We start from the raw sequence: 23,765 nt of genomic DNA on the forward strand, positions 1-23,765 counted from the left end.
GGAGTTCAAGACCAGCCTAACGTGAAGAAACCCCTGTCTCTACTAAAAATGCAAAATTAGCCAGGCATGGTGGCTCATGCCTGTAATCCCAGCTACTAGGGGGCTAAGGCAGGAGAATCGCTTGAACCTGGGAGGCAGAGGTTGTGGTGAGCCGAGATTGCACCACTGCACTCCAGCCTGGGCAACAAGAGCAAAACTCCGTCTCAAAAAAAGAAGAGAAAGAAAGCGGGTGCGGAGGCAGAGTAACTGTTCCAAATTCTAAGTCTAAAGTGATACAAACAACACATATCCTGATTACATACTGGTTTGAGAGGAAAAAACTGTTCAAGACATATCTGAGTATGGGTATTAGAGGACATTAGGGAGTTTTCGTTAGTTTTCTTATTTATGAGCACATTATTAGTATTAGGTAGGACATTGTCTTTATTTTTAGAGGGGAAATGTCATGATGGCCATGACTACCTAAAGGTGCTGTATAAAGGATGCCCCTGGGTGTGCATGATACATGCGGCGGTACCAGTCAAGAAAAAAATAATAGATGAGGACTAAATGTCCTCTACAGTACTCCTATAAATCCCTCATCAAGAGGTTAATGATCAAGATTCTTTTGCTTTTTGTACCAAAGGTGGTGGTGGTGGCCGGTGGGGGCGGTGGGGGGGGCGGTGAGAGGCGCAGGGGAGATTCTTCTGCTAACCGGGCCAGGAATAAAAGAAGCAGGATTTTTAAGAAAATCTTTTCATCTGGTTTAATTAAATCTGGATGAGGTAACCTCAAGGCCCTGGCTCTGGTTTCCACAGTTGTCACTGAGTGTCAGCCGTGTATAAGCAGAGCGGTTTAGCGGTCATTAAAGACAAAGATGCCACATACTCATTACTCATGGGCTCCACAGTTTACAAAGCAGAAGGTGATCAAGACCCAAACACAGAAGAGCATTTGTTCAGGGTGCCAACCACTGGCAAGACACTGCCTGAGGATAGTTTAGCTCTAGCCCTGAATCTACATAGGCAACTGAGTGATTCTAAGATTCACGAGAAAAAGTTGAGTGCACATGTGAGTTAAAAAAAAAAATAAAATGAAAGCTGATGAAACATTTTTCTCAGTCTCGACTGTTGAAAGTAAAGGTTAGGCTGGGCGTGGTGGCTCACGCCTGTAATCCTAGCACTTTGAGAGGCCGAGGCAGGCGGATCACAAGGTCAGGAGATTGCAACCATCCTGGCTAACACGGTGAAACCCTGTCTCTACTAAAAATACAAAAAATTAGCCGGGCATGGTGGTGGGCGCCTGTAGTCCCAGCTACTTGGGAAGCTGAGGCAGGAGAATGGCGTGAACCCGAGGCAGGAGAATGGCGTGAACCCGGGAGGCGGAGCTTGCAGTGAGCTGAGATCGCACCACTGCACTCCAGCCTGGGCAACGGGGCAAGACTCTGTCTCAAAAAAAAAAAAGAAAAGGTCAAATTGAACCCAAATTCTACAATCAGGAATATAAAGAAAAATAACTACATGAACATATAATTTTATTTTAAAAGTACAAAACACGACCAAAAAAAAAAAAAAACCCTGAGCATCAAGCAAGACAGATTTTTTAATAACTCTGATTTTAAATGGACCTAAAGGCTTTTCCTGGAATTATTTCTTTCTTAATCTGGAGAATTTAAATCCAACTTAACTGACAAAAAAACCAGCCCACTGGTTTTAGAAGGCTTTCAATTACCTAAGTGATACCCAATACCGAGTATATTATTAACCTAAATTTTTAGATGAAGTCAAAGGAGTTGGGTTGATCTAGCTTAGAGAAAAGAGGAAAGGGGATTTGTTTATCTCCACTAAGGACAAGCATAAATGCATCATTTTTTATTACAGGGATTTAAAGCAGCAATGACAGAAGCTATCTATGTACTGAGATATGTGATGAGGAGGGTGACATTTTGAAAATGCTGAACATTTTTCAGGGACTATCTCTTCTTTTCCAAAGAGGAAGGTTACATTTGAGATTTTTTGTGAGCCAAAAATTTTTTGTGAGAAAGCAAAATGTAAAACATTTTAGAGTATTACAACATCCAAACAAGGAAAAGGAAGACAGAAGAAAATTATAAAGTATAAAAAATAATTACAGTATAAAAAGCAATGTTCCCCAACATTCTCTATCATATTTATAAACGTGAAATCTGTTGTCATCCGCAACTAAGGAGAGTGATTCCACATCCACTTTGAAAAAATTGCTGTGGTCATGACCACAATGAATAAAACTAGACCATCAAAAAAAAGATAGCTTTCTAAAATCTAAATCACTTGAAAATGTACATGGTTTTTCTAAACAACTCTTAGGGTGAAAAGCAAAGCTTAAAATAACAAACTAAAGACAGTAGGAACATCGTGTCAAGTTTAACAAGCTAATTTACAAAGTTAACCAGAGAACAGAGAATTAGTGACAGCAGGCAATAAAAGATTTGATTCCCCCATCCTGGATTTCACAGTGAAACCCCGTCTCTACTAAAAAATACAAAAAATTAGCTGGGCATGGTGGCGGGCGCCTGTAGTCCCAGTTACTGGGGAGCTTGAGGCAGGAGAATGGCGTGAACCTGGGAGGCGGAGCTTGCAGTGAGCCGAGATGGCACCACTGCACTCCAGCCTGGACGACAGAGCAATACTTGATCTCAAAATAAAAAAATTTGATTCCCAACTGATTATTAAGCCATACTACCAAGTGGTAATAACTAAAACATACGGTACTGCCAGTCAAACAGACAAAAAAGAATGGAGTCCTGAATCGGCATGGATATCTACACCCATACACCCAAATGCATGTGCATGCACACGCGCGCGCACACACACACGCATTCTTTTTTTTTTTTTTTTAAGATGGAGTCTCGCTCTGTCGCCCAAGCTGGAGTGCAGTGGCGCAATCTCGGCTTGCTGCAACCTCCACCTCCCAGGTTGAAGCGATTCTCCTACCTCAGCCTCCCCAGTACCTGGGATTACAGGCCCACACCACCACACCTAATTTTTGTATTTTGTTTTTTTTTTTTTGAGGCGGAGTCTTGCTCTGTTGCCCAGGCTGGTGTGCAGTGGTGAGATCACGGTTCACTGCAAGCTCTGCCTCCTGAGTAGCTGGGACTACAGGTGCCCGCCACCACTCCCGGCTAATTTTTTGTATTTTTAGTAGAGACGGGGGTGTCACTGTGTTAGCCAGGATGGTCTCAATCTCCTGACCTCGTGATCCGCCTGCTTCGGCCTCCCAAAGTGCTGGAATTACAGGTGTGAGCCACCGCGCCTGGCCTAATTTTTGTATTTTTATTTTTATTTTTTTATTTTTTTTGAGACGGAGTCTCACTCTGTCACCCAGGCTGGAGTGCAGTGGCATGATCTCAGCTCACTGCACGTTCTGCCTCCTGGGTTCATGCCATTCTCCTGCCTCAGCCTCCTGAGTAGCTGGGACTACAGGTGCCTGCCACCACGCCCGGCTGATTTTTTTTGTATTTTTAGTAGAGACAGGTTTCACTATGTTGGCCAGGCTGATGTCAAACTCTTGATCTCAAGTGATCCACCTGCCCCAGCCTTCCAAAGTGCTAGAATTACAGGCGTGAGCCACTGTGCCTGGCCACACACACACACACACACACACACACACTTTTAATATATCAACTAAAAAGCACACAATCGAGTTTGCACAAATGTGGCTCTAAAGATGGCTTGTATAGACCACAGAGATGTCCCCACCACAGAGACGGGGACATGAAAACAGAGCTGAGAACAGGGTAAAGGGTGGCAGCAAAGTCATGTCTGCAAATGCTTGTGGAGACATATTAGCACTGAGTCAACTAATATGTCTCCACAAGCGTTTGCAGACATGACTTTGCTGCCCTTCTTTACCCTGTTCCTTATGCCAAGGAACACAAGATGTACATATGCACACAGAGTTTAATAAGGGCATCACTTACTATGGTTATTATAATACTTGCATTCTTTCAGGGAGAACACCATCCATAATTTCACTACACTATTTTAGTAGTCAAGAAAGAAAACAAACAACTCATCTGTTAAAAATAAAACTTTGTGTAGAAAATCCATGAGTTTAAAGTACAAAATATCCTCCAATGTGGGGGTCTGACTTTTTGAGAAGCTGAAACTTATCTCCACCTACATCAACCATATTCCCACGATTTCCTGTTCTCAAAAGACAATTTACGGGCCGGGTGCGGTGGCTCACGCCTATAATCCCAGCACTTTGGAAGGCCAAGGCGGGAGGATCATGACGTCAGGAGTTTGAGACCAGCCTAGGTAAAACCCCGTCTCCATTAAAGATACAAAAAATTAGCCAGGCGTGGCGGCATGTGCCTGTAATCCCAGCTACTTGGGAGGCTGAGGCAGGAGAATCGCTTGAACCCAGGAGGTGGAGGTTGCAGCGAGCTGAGATTGTGTCACTGTACTCTAGCCTGGGTGACAAGGCTAGGATCCATCTCAAAAAAAAAAAAAAAAAAAAGGCCAGGTGCGGTGGCTCATGCCTGTAATCCCAGCACTTTGGGAGGCTGAGGTGGGCGGATCACGAGGTCAGGAGTTCGAGACCAGCCTGGCCAACACAGTGAAACCCTGTCTCTACTAAAAATATAAAAAATTAGCCAGGTGTGGTGGTGGGCGCCTATAATCCCAGCTACTCAGGAGGCTGAGGCAGGAGAATGGTTTAAACCCAGGAGGTGGACGTTGCCGTGAGCTGAGATAGTGCCATTGCACTCTAGCACAGGCAATAGTGCGAGACTGCATCTCAAAAAAAAAAAAAAAGAACCAATATCCCATATCCCATATAGGGTACAGAGAGATGGCCAAGGGCTTCGAGTGGCTGCTCTATAAGAACAGCAGAAAGTATAACAATGAAAAGCAGCTTCAACACGTACTTGATTAAAATCTGGATCTTTTTCTCCATCTGGTTTAGCTTCTTCCTTGTCCTCCTCTGTTTCAGAACTACTCACATTCAGCTCCGGAGCCGAATCCTTCATCACCTGAATGTGCCAGGACAACAAAGAGAAGTAGGTCAGACCCTAGGAAGGCAGGCTATGGAGGATGTGGGGGCTGAGACCGGCAACCTTTATCAAGAGGAGGAACACCTTTATCATGGTGGGATTATAGACTGGAGAGTGGATCAAGAATCAAGCCTTCTAGGTTTTCTATGCTCTTTTAACATGTTGGTTTTTTACCCTATGACTTATTCTTGTAGTATTTAATGTGCTCACCATACATTTAAGAGGTCTCTGCAGAGCAGTTATTATTATCAGTCTTGTACAATGATGTTATTTTGCAGAAGTTCGAAGGTGCTTGACACCTTCCCGAGCACATTGATTGCCAAGCCTTTTCAAGTTCTCAAACTGTTCAAGTGGCAGGAGTCACATGCTCTTTAAGAATTGAGAAAATGAAAGATGGAAGAAGCGCTCTCTTGCAGAACACTACGAAATACTCTTTTTAAACTGAACAATGAAACTACAGCTAAATTGGATAGTATTTTATGCCAGAGAACAAAAGATTTAAGAAAATTTTACAGGGAGAAACAGAGACATTTATACTCATTAACTTCATTTTCTCAGCAAATTAGGAAATGAAGGCCTTAGTTTATTTAGCTTGTAAAGCAGAACCCTCGGCCTCCAGAGCATAATTTTAAGTTACCCTTCTAAAACTTGTGTTTGGAAACAAACATCAAATAAAATGTATTCCATTTTGTCTTTAATCCCAGAAAGCATGGAATTAAATAAATTAATAAGATAGCTAGAGATCTGGGTCACGATCTACCCAAGAGCCACTCCTAATATAAAGAAAATGCTTAGAAATCCAATCCAAGCAAGTATTAACACCTCCACTTCCCAAACATATCCAGTTGATTTCACCTATCCTTGCAGGTCAATGCAAGAGGCTCTAACTGACCTCTCTTATTCCTGTTATGCCCTCACAGCAATTCCAAACACTAAAGCCAGGGTGATTTTTTTTAAACTATAAATCAGATCATATCATGACCTTGCTTGAAACTCTCCAGGGGCTTATATCTACACTGGGAATAAACCCAAATCCTTGGTATGATGTATAAAACCTGATAGTGTATGGTCATTGATTCCATATCATGATCCCTTCTTGGAATAAATTTCATTCTAGACCAGCAATAGCCGCTAGGGTAGCCATTAGCCACATGTAGCTATTTAACTTTAAATCAACTAAAACTAAATTCCTCAGTCACACTAGCCACGTCGAATGCTCCACAGCCACACATGGCCAATGACTACTGCAGTGCGTAGCACAGATACAGAACCCAGAACCTGTCCATCACCACAGGAAACTCTACTGGACAGCGCTGTTCTAGGTGCAATGGTTTCCACTCTGTTGCATAGGCACATTAGGCTTATCCTTTTGACTTTTGTTTCCTTTGTCTGGAAAACTTCCCAGGCTGCATCCCTGACAGTGAGGGCTTGGGTAAAAACAACTTCTCCAAGACGCCTCTCCTGTCTACTCCCTGTCTCACACTAAGCTCCACTTGACCCTGCTAAATTTCCTTCAAAACAGTCATTTCTGTGTGAAATCATATGAATTTATACTTTATTCCTGATCTTCCTCACTAGGTGCCTATAATTTTGAGAGCAGGTATTATACCTGCCTTCTTTATCACCGGGACCATTCCCGGAACACAGCTGACATTCAATAAATATCTATGTATCAATTAATAACAAACTAAATTCTCAATCACATAACTGTTCATTTTCAATTATTGTCCAATTTCAATTCTGATGCCAAACAGCTCTGAAGGAACAAAAATGCAATCCTAGGCAGACCCTCAGTGCAAATACAACAGCAAATCAAGTCAGAGAGCACGCTTGATCATTACTAGTCATCGCCACAAGAGGGACCAGTACCTTTTTATTATCCACAACTTTATGGACATAGATGGTGGCTTGAGTGTATTCACGCAGGTCCCTCTGCTGCTGACACAATAAGCCTTCTCTGCATTCTGGACAGAGTTCTTTGGGGAAAAGAAAAAAGGGAAAACAGAAGTAGCTGAGGAATCATTGTTAAAGAATCAAAGATCTAAAAACATATGTCAAAGTTACTAGTGAATATTCATTAAACTCTTAGTAACATTTTCTTTTCTTGAGACAAGGTTTTGCTGTGTCACCCAGGCTGGGGTACAGTGGTATGAACATAGCTCACTGTAGCCTCAAACTTCTGGGCTCAAGCCATGCTCCTGACTCAGCCTCTCGGCGAGTAGCTCAGACTACAGATATGTGCTACATTTTTCTTATTTTGTAGAGAGGTCTTGTTATGTTGCTCAGGCTGGTCTGAAACTCCTGGCCTTAAGCAGTCCTTCCATCGTAGTCTCTCAAAGTATTAGGATTACACGTATGAGTTAGTGTGCTGGCCCAAACTCCTAATAATATTTTCTATTAACTGTTATATTCTATTACATGCAAATGATAAGGAAATCCATTTACTGTCCATAAATAAACGTACAAATAATGGGATGATTATAATGAGAGTTTCCACCTAGGGAGTTGGGACCGCCACATGATCTTTAACTTTAAGCAGACAACACTGACACACCCTTTCTTCTTAAGATGTCAGCTCTTAACTATAGAAACCAAAAGTAATATGAAAACTTACTAGGCTCAGAAATATACTGTGTTTCTGAAGGGTTTACATCTCCCACTTCAATTCTCGTGATTTTAATTACATGATCCACAACAAAGAGCTTTTGTATCATTTGCCACTCACTGGGCCATATGAGAGCTATACTGTGCAAAAAAAAACACAACATGCCTTAAGACACATGGAAACTAAGAGAATTAACATAATCCATTAGTCTGCTAAACCAAAACCATCAACACTAACATTTAATCCAAAGGAATTAGAGGGAAAAGATACATATCATCCATAAAGAATAGTTTTTCATACAAAGGAATGTTACCACAGCAGCGAAACTAAATGGACTGAAATTATATGAATCAACATGGTTAGATCTCAAAAACATAATTGAGTAAAATAAGTTAGTTGCAGAACTATAAATACAGTATGGTGCCATTTATATAAAAAGTTTTAAATATGCAAGACATTATGTGCGTGTTTTTTTTTTTTTTTTACAGAATACTTTCTGAGACAGATAAACTCTAAATTCAGGACAGTGATTACTGTGAGAGGAAGGGTGGGAGAAAGACAGAAGTAGCAACAGAAGGATAAGCACTGTGGGGCCTTTAATCATATTTGAACCATTTAACTTTTAAACTGGTAACACACATTTGCTTATTGGTATATTTTCCTGAAAGTCTGACATTTGCAATAATAACAATGACAGGAAGAAAGGGAGGGAGGAAAGAGAAGAGAGATGGAGAGCGAGAGTGAGAGAGCAACAGGGAAGGAGGGATGCAGAGGGAGGGAGAGAAAGAAGAAGGAGAAAATGCAGAGAATATATAAACTTTGAACTCCCTTAAATGATGTTACAGTACTGAAATATGAATAATAAAACTCTAGCTTAACCCCAAGGGCATTTTTATTTATGTGTTCCAATTTCCTTTTCCTGATTTTCTGACAATGTTGGAAGCATTCTACCTTCTTGTATATAATGATTTTTGGTAAAATCAGGGGAGAAATTCACAGATGCACACCTCTGGAAGTACTTAAAGCATGGAATAAAATTTGGGTTCTAAGACCCTAGAATTCCAGATGACCAGTGCAGTGGCTTTGCTCTGCCACCCTGCTATCCTCCTAGTTAATTGTCTGAAGGCTGGCCATGGCAGAACAAAACCTGTAACCAAGACCATGTTGATTCTGCAAAAGAGGTCTCAGCGCTGGTCACCAGCAGCGGGGGAGGAGAAAGGGTGGCTGTGTTGTCTCCAAGAGGGATAACGAATGAGCAAAAAGACAAATAGCCTCGGGCAGCCTCTTGTCTTTCCTGGAGAAGTAGTCTTTCTTTTCTTTTAAAAGGGGAAAAACAAAACCACAATTCAGCAAAGGACTAAATTCTTAAAATAGACTATGTCAGATGAGAAATTTCCTAAACATACTTTATTAATCATCAGAAAGAGAAAAGAAAAAAAAAAAATCACATGAAGAGAAGGAACTCACAGTTTAGAATCTTCTTTGGTCATGGAAGCAAATGTAAACATGAGGCCCCCGTGGGGACACAAAAGAGCACTGTTCCCAACTGATGACACAGGGCTGCATCTTGTAGGCTTTCTACTCAAATGAGACAAGGAGGAGAAATATACCTAATTACTGCATGACGAAAGAGAAGATTTTAAAATAATTATTTCAAAATCAGAGATATATTTAAGAAAATATTAGTAATTCAATGTGTTTCTTAGGCTTATTCATTTAATTTAATAGAAAAGAAAGCTTTCAGTGTATGCTGGTGAAAGTAACCATGAAGGAAGGGTATAACAAACAGAATTCATGAAATCTTAAAAAATACCAGAGTCAACCAAATCATAATAACAATAAAGGAAATAAAACATATTTTGTCTCTACCTAACAAATTTCCGCCACTCTTCTACAAAGAACTGAGACACGATGTAGAGGACATCCGTATCCTAGAACACAAAAATCACAAAACAATATCCGTCAATTCACCGCCTGCTTAACACAAATTCCTTATAATATACTTTGGTTGTCCTTATTCAAGTTTTATAAATAAAATGAAAACACAGTCCTCTACCAAAAAATAGCAGGCTGGAGTAAATCCCCTGGTTAGATAACTAAACAAATGAGAATATGAGAAGTTCTGGGTTGTTCTGAAATAGCTCACTGGGAACTTGGCAAGGGCTTTAAAAAGAAAAGATGCATTCCTTCTTTTGTGGGAATCATTATACCTCTGGCCAGTTACTGAGACACGGTCTGTTTTTATCCTGGAACAAATTTGGGAGAGAAGTCTTTTGCTCGTTTGCAATCATCTTATGTAAGGCTTCATTTTCTTCCCCTTCTCTTTCTAAAATCTGAAAGAGAATGAAGCAATCAACTGTCTCCTGCTGACAGCACATGACTTGCCTCCTCCCTACACCCCCGTCAGAAGTACAGTGTTAATTCCCCTGGGAAGTCAACCCAGGGAGGTGGCATGCCATTTCCCCAGATGTCAGTAGCGTTCAGTACCTTGCACTGTGAACAGCACTCTTTGTAACTTGGAAACTCAGGAGCCTTTGGAAAGTACTGCTGCAGTTTGCTCCAAGCCTCTTTAGAAACAAGCCTTCTTTCATTTTCAGATATGCATAACTCACCTGAGTTTAAAAAAAAATTTGAAAAAAAAAAAACAGCGGAAAAAAAGTCATTATCTATTTCCTATTTCTTAAACTTAAGAAAAATCCACGGGTGCACTTTTCTTGCTTTGCTAAAGTTTGGTATTTCTAGCTCTCTTTTCTTGTTTTCAAAAACTTCTGAATTTCCGATTTCATTTTAATTCTAAAGGAGGTAGCCATTAACCTCAATTTTATGTCCTTAATCTAGGTCTGTGGTTGAAAAAAAAATCATGAGATAAAAACAAATGTACAAAGCTAAAACCATGCATTTTCTTTCTCCTTGCAAGGAAGGAAGTAGTCAAAAATGAGATTCCAGGAGTCCTGGGACCTCTGTGCCATGGCAAGGCTGCTTAACAAAATTACACCTACTCCCACACTCAAAGGTTATCATTTCCTGCAGACTTTACTGTCTCCCATTTGACTAATCTTGAAATCACACTGCATTAAAATAATATTTTGTAAGCTGTGTCGAGCCACCACAGGACCATTGCCTAAAGTTATCAATTCAAACCGAAGATAAAGCATTCTACTGTTCAATCTGAAAACCATCTCCAGTTAAGCACCAACTTGTTTGCTATGTGCAATTTATTTTGAAGATCCCCTTCAATCTTCAAAAATCCCAGAAGACATAAAAAAATAATACCAGTCACTGCCACTCTGCCAGGACAGTTCTCCTCTGGCTCTACTTGTGGTTATATTTACTATTGTTTCAGCTGTTCCCAAGCAATAAGTTAGTGAACTTCACTTACCTACCCATATTGGTCATTACCCAGAAAACTATCTTTAAATTTCTAAAGTCATATGTTTGTTTCTGCACCCACTGGCAAGGTACCTACAGATTTATTAAGAGTATTATAAAGCCAGGAGCTTTCTAAATACGTACTACACTTTCCATAATAAATGAATTTAGAAAGATGAATATAACCAGGTACAGTACAGCTAGTGAGTAATAAAGCTGGGATACGAAACCAGGTCTATAGGCCAGGCACAGTGGCTCACTCCTGTAATCCCAGCACTTTGGGAGGCTGAGGCAGGTGGATCACTTGTCAGGAGTTTGAGACCAGCCTGGCCAACATGATGAAACCCTGCCTCTACTAAAAATACCAACATCATCTGGGTATGGTGGTGCTCGCCTGTAGTCCCAGCTACTCCAGAGGCTGAGGCAAGAGTACTGCTTGAGCCTAGGAGAAAAAGTTGGCAGTGAGCCAAGAAAACCACCATTGCACTCTGGCCTGGGCAACAGAGAGAGACTCCATCTCAAAAAAACAAAACAAAACAAACAAAACAAAACTAGGTCTGAGACCGGGCTTGGTGGTTCACACTTGTAATCCCAGCACTTTGGGAGGCTGAGGAGAGTGGATCACGAGGTCAGGAGTTCAAGACCAGCCTGGCCAACATGGCAAAACCCTGTCTCTACTCAAAATACAAAAATTAGCCAGGCGTGGTGGCAGGCACCTGTAATCCCAGCTACTCAGGAGGCTGAGGCAGAAGAATCGCTTGAATGTGGGAGGCAGAGGTTGCAGTGAGCCAAGATTATGCCATTCCACTCCAGCCTGGGCGAGGAGCAAGACTCTGTCGTAAAATACAAAAACAAACAAACAAAAAAACCCAGGTCTATATAGCTCATTCAAACCCTGTAATATATTTTAAATTTTATTTATTTATTTAATAGAAAATAGGCTGGGGGCAGTGGCTCATGCCTGTAATCCCAGCACTTTGGGAGGCTGAGGTGAGTGGATCACAAGATCAGGAGTTCAAGACCAGCCTGACCAAAATGGTGAAGCCCCATCTCTACTAAAAATACAGAACAAATTGGCCAAGAGTGGTGGTGCGCGCTTGTAATTGCAGCTACTCAGGAGGCTGAGGCAGGAGAATCGCTTGAACCTGGGAGGTAGAGGTTGCAGTGAGCCAAGGTCGCACCACTGCAATCCAGCCTGGGTGACAGAGCAAGACTCCGCCTCAAAAAAAAAAAAAAAAAAAAGAAAAAAAGAAAACAGTCTCATTCTGTCCCCCGGGCTGGAGTACAGTGGCATGATCATAGCTCACTGCTGCCTTGACCTCCTGGGCTCAAGCGATCCTCCTGCCTTAGCCTCCTGAGTAGTTTGGATAACAGGCACGAACCACCATGCCCAGCTAGTATTTTATTTTGTAGAGAGGGAGTCTCTCGAACTTCCGGTTTTAAACAACCCTACCTCAGCCTCCAGAAATGCTGGGATTACAAGCATGAGCCACTATGCCTGGTCCCTACAATTTATGATACCTCAAAATGCAACTTAACTTCTACCCCTCACCTCTTCTGGATCTTTGAATAATCCACAAAAGATTATTTTGCTTTAATAAACCTATTACAAGAGAAATGGGGTCACAATGTAAACATGTATTTTCTTTCTGGGTGGGCTGTTAATTTAAATTTCCTGCGAGTCTATGAAAACTTATTCCAACATGCCCATCCTCAGACACAATTAGGGAATTTATTTTTTAAAATGAAAGAAAAAGGTTAATTGGATTATCAAACCTTAACTTAGTAAGTCCTTATGGTGAAATACAATGTAACCATAAAAAAGATTAAGGTAGTTTTCCATGACCTGATTTGGAAAGAACTCCACAGCAACTACAATATTTAAATGGTTTCTTTTTTATGCTTTAAAAAAAAAAAGAGAGAGCTTCTTTGTGTATGGTATAACCCCATGTGGTTATGAGGAAACAATAATGGGAATGCACACACACACTTTACTATTAAATGAGCAGAGGAGACCACAGAAACTATGGGTGCACGGCTTCATTCTGATGTGGGGGTACTTTTAGGTAGTGACTGGCTTTTATGTGGGATGAGTGTTTTTCATATGATTAGGAAAGAACAACCCAAATTCATTTCTGAGATCAGAATAATATTAGTCATTTTACTGTAGTCTAGTTGGTAATAAAAAATATAGTCCTTCACTCTACTTCTTAGCTGAGTTTCTAAATTTAATTTCCTATTATTCTAATAATTACTACCATAGTAGTTGTTAATATATAATTAATATTAACTATGAATATTAATACAATTAATTAAATTAATATAATGAATGATAATGAAATAAATATACTTGAATATTGTCTATGACCTCAAAATAGTTAAATAAATTTGGGTTGCTCTTTTCACTGGGACATATAAATTGTTAGAAATTAAACTTGTATTCTGCAATGAATCATGTTATTTCTTAAGTCTTAAGAGAAAGCCAATCAACTAAATCCATTCTATGAGCAATACCTCCCAAAACAAGATCAAAGCAGTCAAGAGAGATTCAATTCACTAAACATAACTGGATAATCTAAAACTCAAAGATTCTTCTGGTAAATAGAGAAATCTAGTTAACAGTGAATTTAGATACTAGATAAATGACCCTCAACCCCTCACCCTAAATCTAGTTCAAACTGTATATAATACTTTGGGTCTCAGGACATCTCAAGAAGTACTTTCAAAATAACAAAACAAAACACATCCCATCGTCTAAGCAAACCAGGTGTAATAAATAAGGTAAGCTATAGGAAGGTTATTCACTTAAAGGACTAAAAAGTAAAATGGGTAAGTAAGAAAGCTTGATATATATATAATATCTGTATTATAAAGCTTGTTATATAATATCTGCAACAAATACTGAACTCTAGGATAGTAAATCTTCCAATGGAATATAATCCAATGATTAATTCACACAAAACCTGTGATATATTAAATACATACAATACGTTAGAAATATATAGGGATTTTGTTATAAAAATATGAAAATTTAAATCAAGGACTTTCCAGGTTAAAATGATGTTTAAAACTGCATTTACTTTAAGTGCCTCATGAAACATCATTAAATCACAATAAAGACTTAAAAGAAAAACTTTTATTTTTAGAGACAGGATCTCGCTCTGTCACCCAGGCTGGAGTGCAGTGGCGTGATCATAGCTCACTGTAACCACAATCTCCTGGGCTCAAGCAATGCTCCTGCCTCAGTTTCCTGGGCATCTAGAACTACAGCCATGTGCCGCTTTGCCCGGCTAATTTTTATTTTATTTTTTAAATAGAGGTGGGGTCTCACTATGTTGCCCAGGCTGCTCTCAAATGCCTCAGCCTCTTAAAGTGCTGAGATTATAGATGTGAACCACCACACCAAAGGAATTATTTATATATATAAAAAAAGACATACAGCTATAATGATGACGACAACAGAGGGAACAACAGGGATAAAAATTATAAGGGTTTAAAAGAAGGTGAATGAGACACAATGAAAATTAACTCTAAGTTGGCGAAAGTCAAGAAGTAGCCAGATTTGCTACGCTGCAGTACTGTCCCCACAGACCCAAAAACTGGGTGCTCATAAAGTAAAGGTAGCGATTTACAAAAAATGAGAGAAGGGATGGAAAGTCTATTTAAGAAGTATGTGGTTAAATGCTCAGTCCCTTTCTCTGCCCTTGAGATCACTGCTCCCTCTAGCCACAAAAGACTACATGCTTATTCTTGGACAACAAAACCTAAGGCCCCTGCACAGGGGACACAAAACACAGAGACAAATGAAGTGACAAGCTGAGACAGAGATAATTAAACCTGTCCACTCTTGAATGCAGGGACTCCTAAGTCCTCTTCTTTCTACAGCTTCCGAAGAGCAACAGCAGGTCTGAATTTTCCAGGCAGGCGAATGAAAGATGCTTATGGAAAAACCTTAGTGGCCCAATAGCAGACAGCACCATTGGGAATTTCCCAGTGAAACAAGCCGGCTGGGGCACTGAACTAGTGAAGCTCAGTCACCAAGCCCCTCCAAGACACACCTGGATTCCACAGGGTGCCTAGCATAATAAATGAACCCGTACAACACTGGCGACAAAGATCTTACAAGCCTACCAGAAATTGAAGTGGAGAAAAATTACCAAGAAACAATGGCTTTGGACTTCTGAATGGTACGTCCAGAGCACTACCACAAAAGTCTCTTAAATTTTCACGGAAAAAATATTTCCAACAGACAAATACCTAGGCAAAACTATCCGTTCAGTATGGTGATCCTAGACAGGTGACTCTTGCCTCTCTGTGCCTCAGTTTACTTACTCATCAGTAGAATGGATGTAATAATATACTGATAGCACAGGGTTGTTATAAGATTAAGTGAGTTGGACGGGCACGGTGGCTGACGTCTGTAATCCCAGCACTTTGGGAGGCCAAGACAGGCAGATCAACTGAGGTCAGGAGTTCGAGACCAGTCTGGCCAACGTGGCAAAACCCCACCTCTACTAAAAATACAAAAATTAACTGGGAGTGGTGGTACACTCCTATAGTTCCAGGTACTCGGGAAGCTGAGGCAGGAGAATCTCTTGAACCTGGAAGGTGGAGGTTGCAGTGAGCCGAGATTGCACCACTGCGCTCCAGCCTGGGCGACACAGTGAGATGCCATCTCAAAACAAAACAAAACAAAACAAACCAAACCAAAACAGATTAAATGAGTTAATATTTATAAATGTGGAAAACTACGGGCAAATGGTAAACATTCAATAATTGCCCACTATAATCCTGCTCCTACCAACATCATCAGCACACCTCCAGAAAGAGGTTTTAACAGAAACTTAATGAGTAAAGTGGATCTAAGTAAGGCCAGGCATCCTATACCAGAAAAATCTTACCCTGGACACATGGTACACTGACAGATAACACAAAAACAAAGCTAGAAAACTCTTTTTTTTTTTTGGAGACAGGGTCTCACTTTGTTGCCCAGGCTAGAATGCAGTGGCGCCATCTTGGCTCATTGCAACCTCTGCCTCCTGGGTTCAAGTGATTCGCCTGGGTCAGCCTCCTGAGTAGCTGGGATTACAGACGCCCACCATGACACCCAGCTAATTTTTGTATTTTTGTAGCGATGGGGTTTCACCATGTTGGCCAGGCTGGTCTCAAACTCCTGATCCCAAGTGATCCGCCCGCCTCAGCCTCCCAAAGTGCTGGGATTACAGGCGTGAGCCACTATGCCTGGCCAAACTATCCTTTAAAATATTTGAGAACAAAGTATGGCATCAAAACACTTGAGTTACAGATCAAGATAATGGCCTAAAAAAATAACCCTTGTATACAATTTCTTCCTCCCTCCCTCACTCCTTTCTCATTCCCTCCCTCCCTCCCTTCCTTTCTTTCTCTTTCTCACTCTCTCTTTCTTTTTTGTTTTGTTTTGAGACAAGGTCTTGCTCGGTCACCCAGGCTGGAGTACACTGGCACGCAAAATATGGCTCACTGCAGCCTCGACCTCCTGGGCTCAGGTAACCCTCTCAATGTAGCCTCTCATGTAGCTGGGAACACAGGGGCACACCATCACCACCCCTGGCTAATTTCTTGATGTTTCTGTAGAGATGGGGTCTTGCCATGATGCCCAGGCTAGTCTCGAACTCTTGGACTCAAGTGATCCTCCCGCCTTGGCTTCCCAAAGTGCTGGGGTTACAGGTGTGAGCCACCGTGCCCGGCTTCTTATGTACAATTTCTGATAGGCTGGGGAGTGAAGTATGTGTCCTGAAACAACATTCAGCTTTGCCATGCTTTGTATTCAAAACTGTCAGTACTGAAATGACATGATAAGAGGTGGGAAGGCAGAGCAAAGGTCAGTGAGCTAAGGAGCACGAGGACAATCTAAGTTCCATCACTGTTTCAAGTGGTAGCACCAAGCATGACACAGTATTTTGCCACAGATGCTTCAACTCTCAATATGGAGGCACCAATCCTATGTCCACGTCTATGCTGTGAAGGTTAGAAAAGGTGATATGAGAGCATCACTGGAAAAATACACCTCCTTTTGGCTATTCACCCGAACTTCCTTCCCCTGTTTATTTCCTTGTGCTATTCAGCACTCACGAGGTCAGCTCATCTTCTGCTGTGCACCTGTAGTGTAAAAGACCAACCAGTAGACAGACAGGGTGATACGATGGAAAGAACAGAGAACTTAGGACTCACAGAGACCAAGACCCAAACACACACCCCAGGATGGCCCCTTCTTAGTTGTGTGGCCTGGAAATGAGAATGCCGCTCACCAAGCAAGCTCAAGTGCAGTGAGATAATCCAGAATGCTAGTACTACTCTAGTGAGAACCATCATAACTAGTATCATCAAAGGCACTTCACATAAAAGTGCCAGTGTGCATCAGGGATAAGAGTGAGACATCATCCACTGGTTCACAGTGAACCAATGAAACAAGAACTACAGTTAGGAATTTATTAGGATCAACAGGAATCCTAAATATTAGCAATAAATTACCACATAACAAGAAACACATGAACGTGGGTTAACAAAATGAACCACTGACAAGCCAACTTTTCTGTGTCAAATTTACTGTCCTATTGATTTTATTTTAAAGAGATGGGGTATCACACTGTCGTCCAGGCTGGAGTGCAGCATCGTGATCATAGCTCACTCTAGCCTCAAACTCCTGGGTCAAGTGATCCTCTCACCCTCCTGAGAAACTGAGACTGCAGGCACATACCACCAAACCCACTTAATATTTTTTTAGAGACAGGGTCCTGCGGTGTTGCCCAGACTGGTCTCAAAATCGTAGGCTCAAGAGATCCTCCTACCTGAGCCTTCCTAGTAGCTGGGATTATAGGTGCAAGCTACGGCACTCAGTGCTCAGACTTTTTTGAGGTGGGAAGGGGAACTTATGAAGTAGAAAGCTTTGAGAAACAGACACCTGCTTGACTTTCGGGGTGCTATTAGAATAGAAAATTGTGCCTAATATATGATGAATCCCTTGCACGATCATCTAGTAAAAGCTACTTATTAGAAGTAAGCATTCACCAAGACCAAGTAAAGAAATACATGAACCAATACATAGGATTAAATAAGGATTCGGAATTTAGCTTTTTAAAAAACTATCTAGCACATAGTACACAGCAGCTGGTCAATACACAAACAAGAAACTAAACTAAGCCGAGCCCAGTGGCTCGTGCCTATAATCCCACCACTATGGGAGGCCAAGGTGGGAGGCAAATTTAAAAATTAGCTGGGTATGATGGCGCACGCCTATGGTCCCAGCTACTCAGGAGGCCAAGGCAGGAGGAACACTTGAGCCCAGGATGTTGACGCTGCACTAAGCTAGGACAATGACAGAGAGAGACCTTGTTGCACAGATAAAAAAATAAATAAAAAACCACAGATAGCCCTAACAAGATGAAGAAGAAGAAACACACGAGCACTATTCTCAAAGTGTTTAACTTGGACAATGACAGTCATGGGAAACAACTGAAATTCAATACTTCAAATTCAAAAGCACTTAAATGGGACAAGTGATAAGAAGTTTATTTTCCAATGATTTCCTCTAAATATGGGGAAATTCTATTAAAAAAAATATTTTTCCCAGGTAAGATGTGAGAGATACTGGCATGAAAGCCGGGCAGTAGAAGCTAAAAGTGAAAAAAGGATAATAAAACAGAACTCATTCATGCTTCTAGCTTACCATGTGGACACAGAATATCTTCATTAAAATTTAATTCCTCCTCTTCTTTTCTTTCTTCCTTTGATTCATCTAATCAAAGAAATACAAATGATATCTGCTGTGGTTATTGTGTACTTACAAGTTGAAAGTAGCAGATATATACTACTCTGCACAATTTGGAAGAAAGAAAACTTTAAAACTGAAAATTAGACCCATGTGATTCCTACACAGTTCTGCTAAAAAGTGTTATATTTCTTTCCCTTAAAAGGAAAGAGGAACATCTCAATGACAGTTAACTTTTAAAGATTTAGGTTATGCAAGAAAATGTGCCATTTTAAATTCAAAAAATGGAATTCTTCTATTAATTCTAGTCAAAGTATCGAGAATACTGTGTCATAAACCAAGTTAATCATCTACATGTCATGTCATGGCATGTCATTTTCACCTACCTACACTTTTTGGGGGTGAACACAAAGCATTAAAGGCAAATTAAATAAGGACTTAACCTTTATCATCAAACAGAGTCCTCCCCTCTGATCATTCAGGGGATATGTTCCAAGACCCTCAATGGATGCCTAAAACCTCATATACCACCGAACTCGATAAACATCCACTGGCACATTTCTGTTCATGTCTTCCACCCACAAGTTTAATGCCTTTTCCATCTTAACTCACACTGTGGCCATAACTTACAGTTTGTAGTGTGACAGCAAAACTAGCATGAAATTTTTTTCCTTCTTAATTTCACAGACAGATTTGTTCCTATAGATCTTAGCAACCTCAGCATACAATTTTTTTTATTTCCTTATTTAAATCAAGAACTTACTTCCACCTTTCCACTTAAAGGAAGCACTTTGTGGCTTCTTTTTGACATACCTGAATTGCCAACATTACCACTCTTCCACTTTTGGGATCATTATTAAGTAAAATAAGGGTGACTTGAACACAGGCACTCCTACAGTCAATCTAAGCACCAAGAGGGTTGCTAGGTGACCAGTTGGTAGCACGTATAGCACGGATAAGCTGGACACAGGGAAAACTCATGTCGCAGGCAGGATGAAGCAGGAGGGTATGAGATATAATATCATCATGCTACTCAGAACAGTGTGCAATTTAAAACTTATGAATTGTTTACTTCTGGAAGTTTCCATGTAATATTTTCAGACTGCAGTTCACTGCAGGTTAACTGAAACCATGAAAAGCAAAACCTTGCATAAGGGTGGACCACTATATAATAAAAACTTTGCTTTTGCTGTTAACATTTCTCTTCCAAAATCTGCTTTTTTTACTTTTTTACACTGTGTCACTATCAATTTATAGTTGTATGTACTGGGAACAGGATCAAATGAAGAATCCTTAAGTATGATTAAAATCATTATCCATGGGGGCCAGGCGCGGTGGCTTACGCCTGTAATCCCAGCACTTTGGGAGGCCGAGGCAGGTGGATCACAAGATCAGGAGATCGACACCATCCTGGCTAACACGGTGAAACCCCGTCTCTACTAAAAATACAAAAAATTAGCCAGGCGTGGTGGCGGGCGCCTGTAGTCCCAGCTACCCAGGAGGCTGAGGCAGGAGAATGGCGTGAACCTGGGAGGCGGAGCTTGTGGTGAGCCCAGATCGCACCACTGCACGACAGAGTGAGACTCCGTCTCAAAAAAAAAATTATTATCCATGGGTTTTCCAGGTTAAGAACTTCACACATTTTTACTACAATTAATACATACAAAAAATATCTACTAATCACTCAAAAACTGAAGTAGAGGCCAGGCACAGTGGCTCACGCTTGTAATCCCAGCACTTTGAGAAGACAAAGGCAGGCAGATCGCATGAGCCCAGGAGTTCAAGACCATCCTGAGCAACATGACGAAACCCCATCTCTACAAAAAGTACAAAAATTATCTGGGTGTGGTGGCACGCACCTGGGGTCCCAGCTACTCAAGAGGCTGAGGTGAGAGGATTATTTGAGCCTATGAGGTGGAGGCTGCATTGAGTTGCAATTGCGTCACTGCACTCCAGCCAGGGTGAAAGAGGGAGATCCTGTCTAAAAAAACAAAACAAAATAAACAAAAACAAAACAAACAAACAAACAAACAAAAACAAAAACCAACCAACCAAACTAACGAACAAAAAAAACCCCCACAAAAATCAAGTAAAAAAATGGGCAAAGGAAGGATATGACCAGATAATTCTGTCTCCTCTTTTTCTCGCTGTCACACATACAAATAACTTCTCAAGCCTAAGAAGATGGTCAACCTCAATGACATTTTGAAAAACGTTAACCCTCAACACTGCTAAGTCTAACTTCCTATATCAGGCTGATAAAAATTGATGTGACTGCGGGCACGGTGGCTCATGCCTGTAATCCCAGCACTTTGGAGGGCTGAGGCGGGCAGATTAAGGTCAGGAGTTCAAGACCAGCCTGGTCAACATGGCAAAAACCCCTCTCTGCTAAAAATACAAACATTAGCCCGGTGTGCTGGTGCATGCCTGTAATCCCAGCTACTCTGGAGGCTGAGGCAACAGTATCACTTCAGCCCGGGAGGCAGAGGTTGGAGTGAGCCAAGATTGCACCACTGCACTCCAGACTGGGCAACAGAGGGAGACTCCGTCTCAAAAACAAAACAAAACAAAACAAGAAAAAACAAAACCGATGTGACGGATGTATTCTTTATGTTGACAAAAGCATGCAAAAATGAACCCCCTAATATGCATATATTGAAGAAAATTTACCAATATGTGTCAGTATGTGGCAATTATAAATATTTCTAATTCTCTGATCCAGAAATTTCTAGGAACTTATTTCTCAGAAATAATCTGAAAATTCTGTAATGATGTAAGTACAGGACACAAAAGGACCCTCACTGCATCTGTGTTTACATAGTAATGTAAAAAATTAAAATAGAATCAGATAAACATAATGGATCCACAAAACAAAATGCAATCAATAAAAAGCACTGTATGTTTTGACAGGGAGAGATGTACAATTGTGCCCATATGAGCTGCATTATAAAAAGCCACTATTTACAGTGATTGTATCTGGTGGGAAGGCTTTGAAGTCCTACTGTGTCACATTTGTGCTGCTTGAAGCTTTTGAAATTTTTTAATGGGGGAAGCAGAATAGAGGCACATTACTCTGAAAGCAACATGAAAAATACTTTTAAGGTAGGCCAGCATGAAGGCACTTTCTATTATGGCATCCAATTTTACCAGAAATGAAGGGACACAGATATATAAAGAGGCATTTTTTTTTTTTTTTTTTTTTTTTGAGACGGTTTCGTGCTCTGTCGCCCAGGCTGGAGTGCAGTGGCGTGATCTCGGCTCACTGCAACCTCCTCCTCCTGGGTTCAAATGATTCTCCTGCCTCAGCCTCCTGAGTAGCTGGGATTACAGGTGCATGCCACCACACCTGGCTAATTTTTGTATTTTTAGTAAAGAAGGGGTTTTACCATGTTGGTCAGGCTGATCTCGAACTCGTGACCTTGTGATCCACCCGCCTTGGCCTCCCAAATTAAAGAGGTTTTAAAAAGCAGTAAATAAATATTTAACATTAAGTCACATGTTATCACTAAAATTATAGTATGGTTTTTCAAATGACAGGATAATAAAACTCAAATTGATGTTAAGTTCATGAATTATATAGCACAATAAAATATTTTAATCAAAAGTTAAAACTCGGCTGGGTGCAGTGGCTCACACCTGTAATCCTAGTACTTTGGGAGGCCAAGGTGGGTGGATCACGTGAGCTCAGGAGTTCAAGACCAGCTAGCCAACATGGTGAAACCCCATCTCTACTAAAATACAAAAAATTAGCTGGGCTTGGTGGCATATGTGCAATCCCAGCTACTCGGGAGGCTGAGGCAGGAAAATCACTTGAACAGGGAGGAGGGGTAGGGGGCAGGGGGCAGGGGGGCACAGAGGTTGCAGTGAGCCAAGATCACTCCACTGCACTCCAGCCTGGGGGACAGAGTGATATTCCATCTCAAGAAAGTAAAAAAAAAGTCTCAAAAAAAAAAGTAAAAACTCTTCAAGTTTGAAAATGTTAATCACAGCTCAGGGAGTTTAAAACTAATACTGGGTTGGTTTTCCCAAAAAGTAAGGCAGTGAGATGGGAAGATCGATACCAAATAAAATAAATATAATATAAAGTGACAGAAATGGGCGAGGCTCAGTGGCTCACACCTATAATCCCAGCACTTTGGGAAGCCAAGGTGGGAAGATTGCTTGAGCACAGGAGTTGGGAGACCAGCCTGGGCAACACAGTGAGGCCTTATCTCTAGAATTTAAAAGAAATAAAAATTGGTCAGGCGCGGTGGCTCATGCCTGTAATCGCAACACTTTTGGGAGGTCAGGAGTTCAAGACCAGCCTGGCCAACATGGTGAAACCCTGTCTCTTCTAAAAATACAAAATTAGCTGGACGTGGTGGTGTGCACCTGTAATCCCAGCTACTTGGGAGGCTGAGGCAGGAGAGCCGCTTGAACCCATGAGGCAGAGGTTGCAGGGAGCTGAGACTGCATCACTGCACTCCAGCCTGGGCAAAAAGAGTGAAACTCCATCTCAAATAAATAAATAAATAAAATAAAAACTTAAAAAATAAAAAATGATGATACAAATGATATGAAATGCTTGAATGCAGAAAATACAGAATATTTCAATAAAGGTCAAGAACATTAAAGTAATAAATTTCCTTGGCATCTTACGAACCACTGATTACAAAATTAAATTTAGTGTTTGACTTACAATAACATGATTTCTGATTTGAAAGCATAGGAAACTCAGAAGAATTTACAAGCAAAAAGCTATTTAAAAGCTGCCCTCTCTACTTGATAAAAGATAAAGAAGTACAAGCTCATTTACTTGACCAAGGCAGTGTGGCAGATAATCCAAAACCAAAACATACTGAGCATACAATATATTATGCCAATTTGCAGTAGACTTAACCTTTCTTTAAACTCTTAGCCTAGAACAGAATTAATATTAATTTTGCATGTGATTAACTAGAGAGAGCTTAAGCCCGAAGCATGATAGGCTATAAAGGAAAATTTCACATGTGAGTTGCTGAGTCCTTGCTGAATTTCCATAGCTTAAAAAG

The 23,765-nt window shown here is 40.8% G+C and overlaps 1 protein-coding gene across 4 annotated transcripts in view; it reads right to left on the reverse strand.

Annotated features, from left to right (window-relative positions):
• Window positions 1–23,765, reverse strand: part of USP48 (ubiquitin specific peptidase 48) — a 107,259-nt gene that overhangs the window by 17,592 nt on the left and 65,902 nt on the right. For 3 of the 4 annotated variants that reach the window (XM_030805365.1, XM_012498556.2, XM_030805367.1), the window contains exons 15-22: window positions 18,694–18,762; window positions 10,107–10,231; window positions 9,830–9,952; window positions 9,489–9,550; window positions 9,087–9,197; window positions 7,629–7,759; window positions 6,884–6,990; window positions 4,889–4,993 (exon numbers count right to left, since the gene is read on the reverse strand). In XM_030805365.1, coding sequence (XP_030661225.1) covers window positions 4,889–4,993; window positions 6,884–6,990; window positions 7,629–7,759; window positions 9,087–9,197; window positions 9,489–9,550; window positions 9,830–9,952; window positions 10,107–10,231; window positions 18,694–18,762 — 833 coding nt within the window. The remainder of the gene's footprint in view (window positions 1–4,888; window positions 4,994–6,883; window positions 6,991–7,628; window positions 7,760–9,086; window positions 9,198–9,488; window positions 9,551–9,829; window positions 9,953–10,106; window positions 10,232–18,693; window positions 18,763–23,765) is intronic. The other variant, XM_030805366.1, reaches the window with a different exon arrangement.

Source organism: Nomascus leucogenys, chromosome 24 (genome assembly GCF_006542625.1).
Source record: "Nomascus leucogenys isolate Asia chromosome 24, Asia_NLE_v1, whole genome shotgun sequence".
Classification (NCBI taxonomy): Eukaryota; Metazoa; Chordata; class Mammalia; order Primates; family Hylobatidae; genus Nomascus; species Nomascus leucogenys.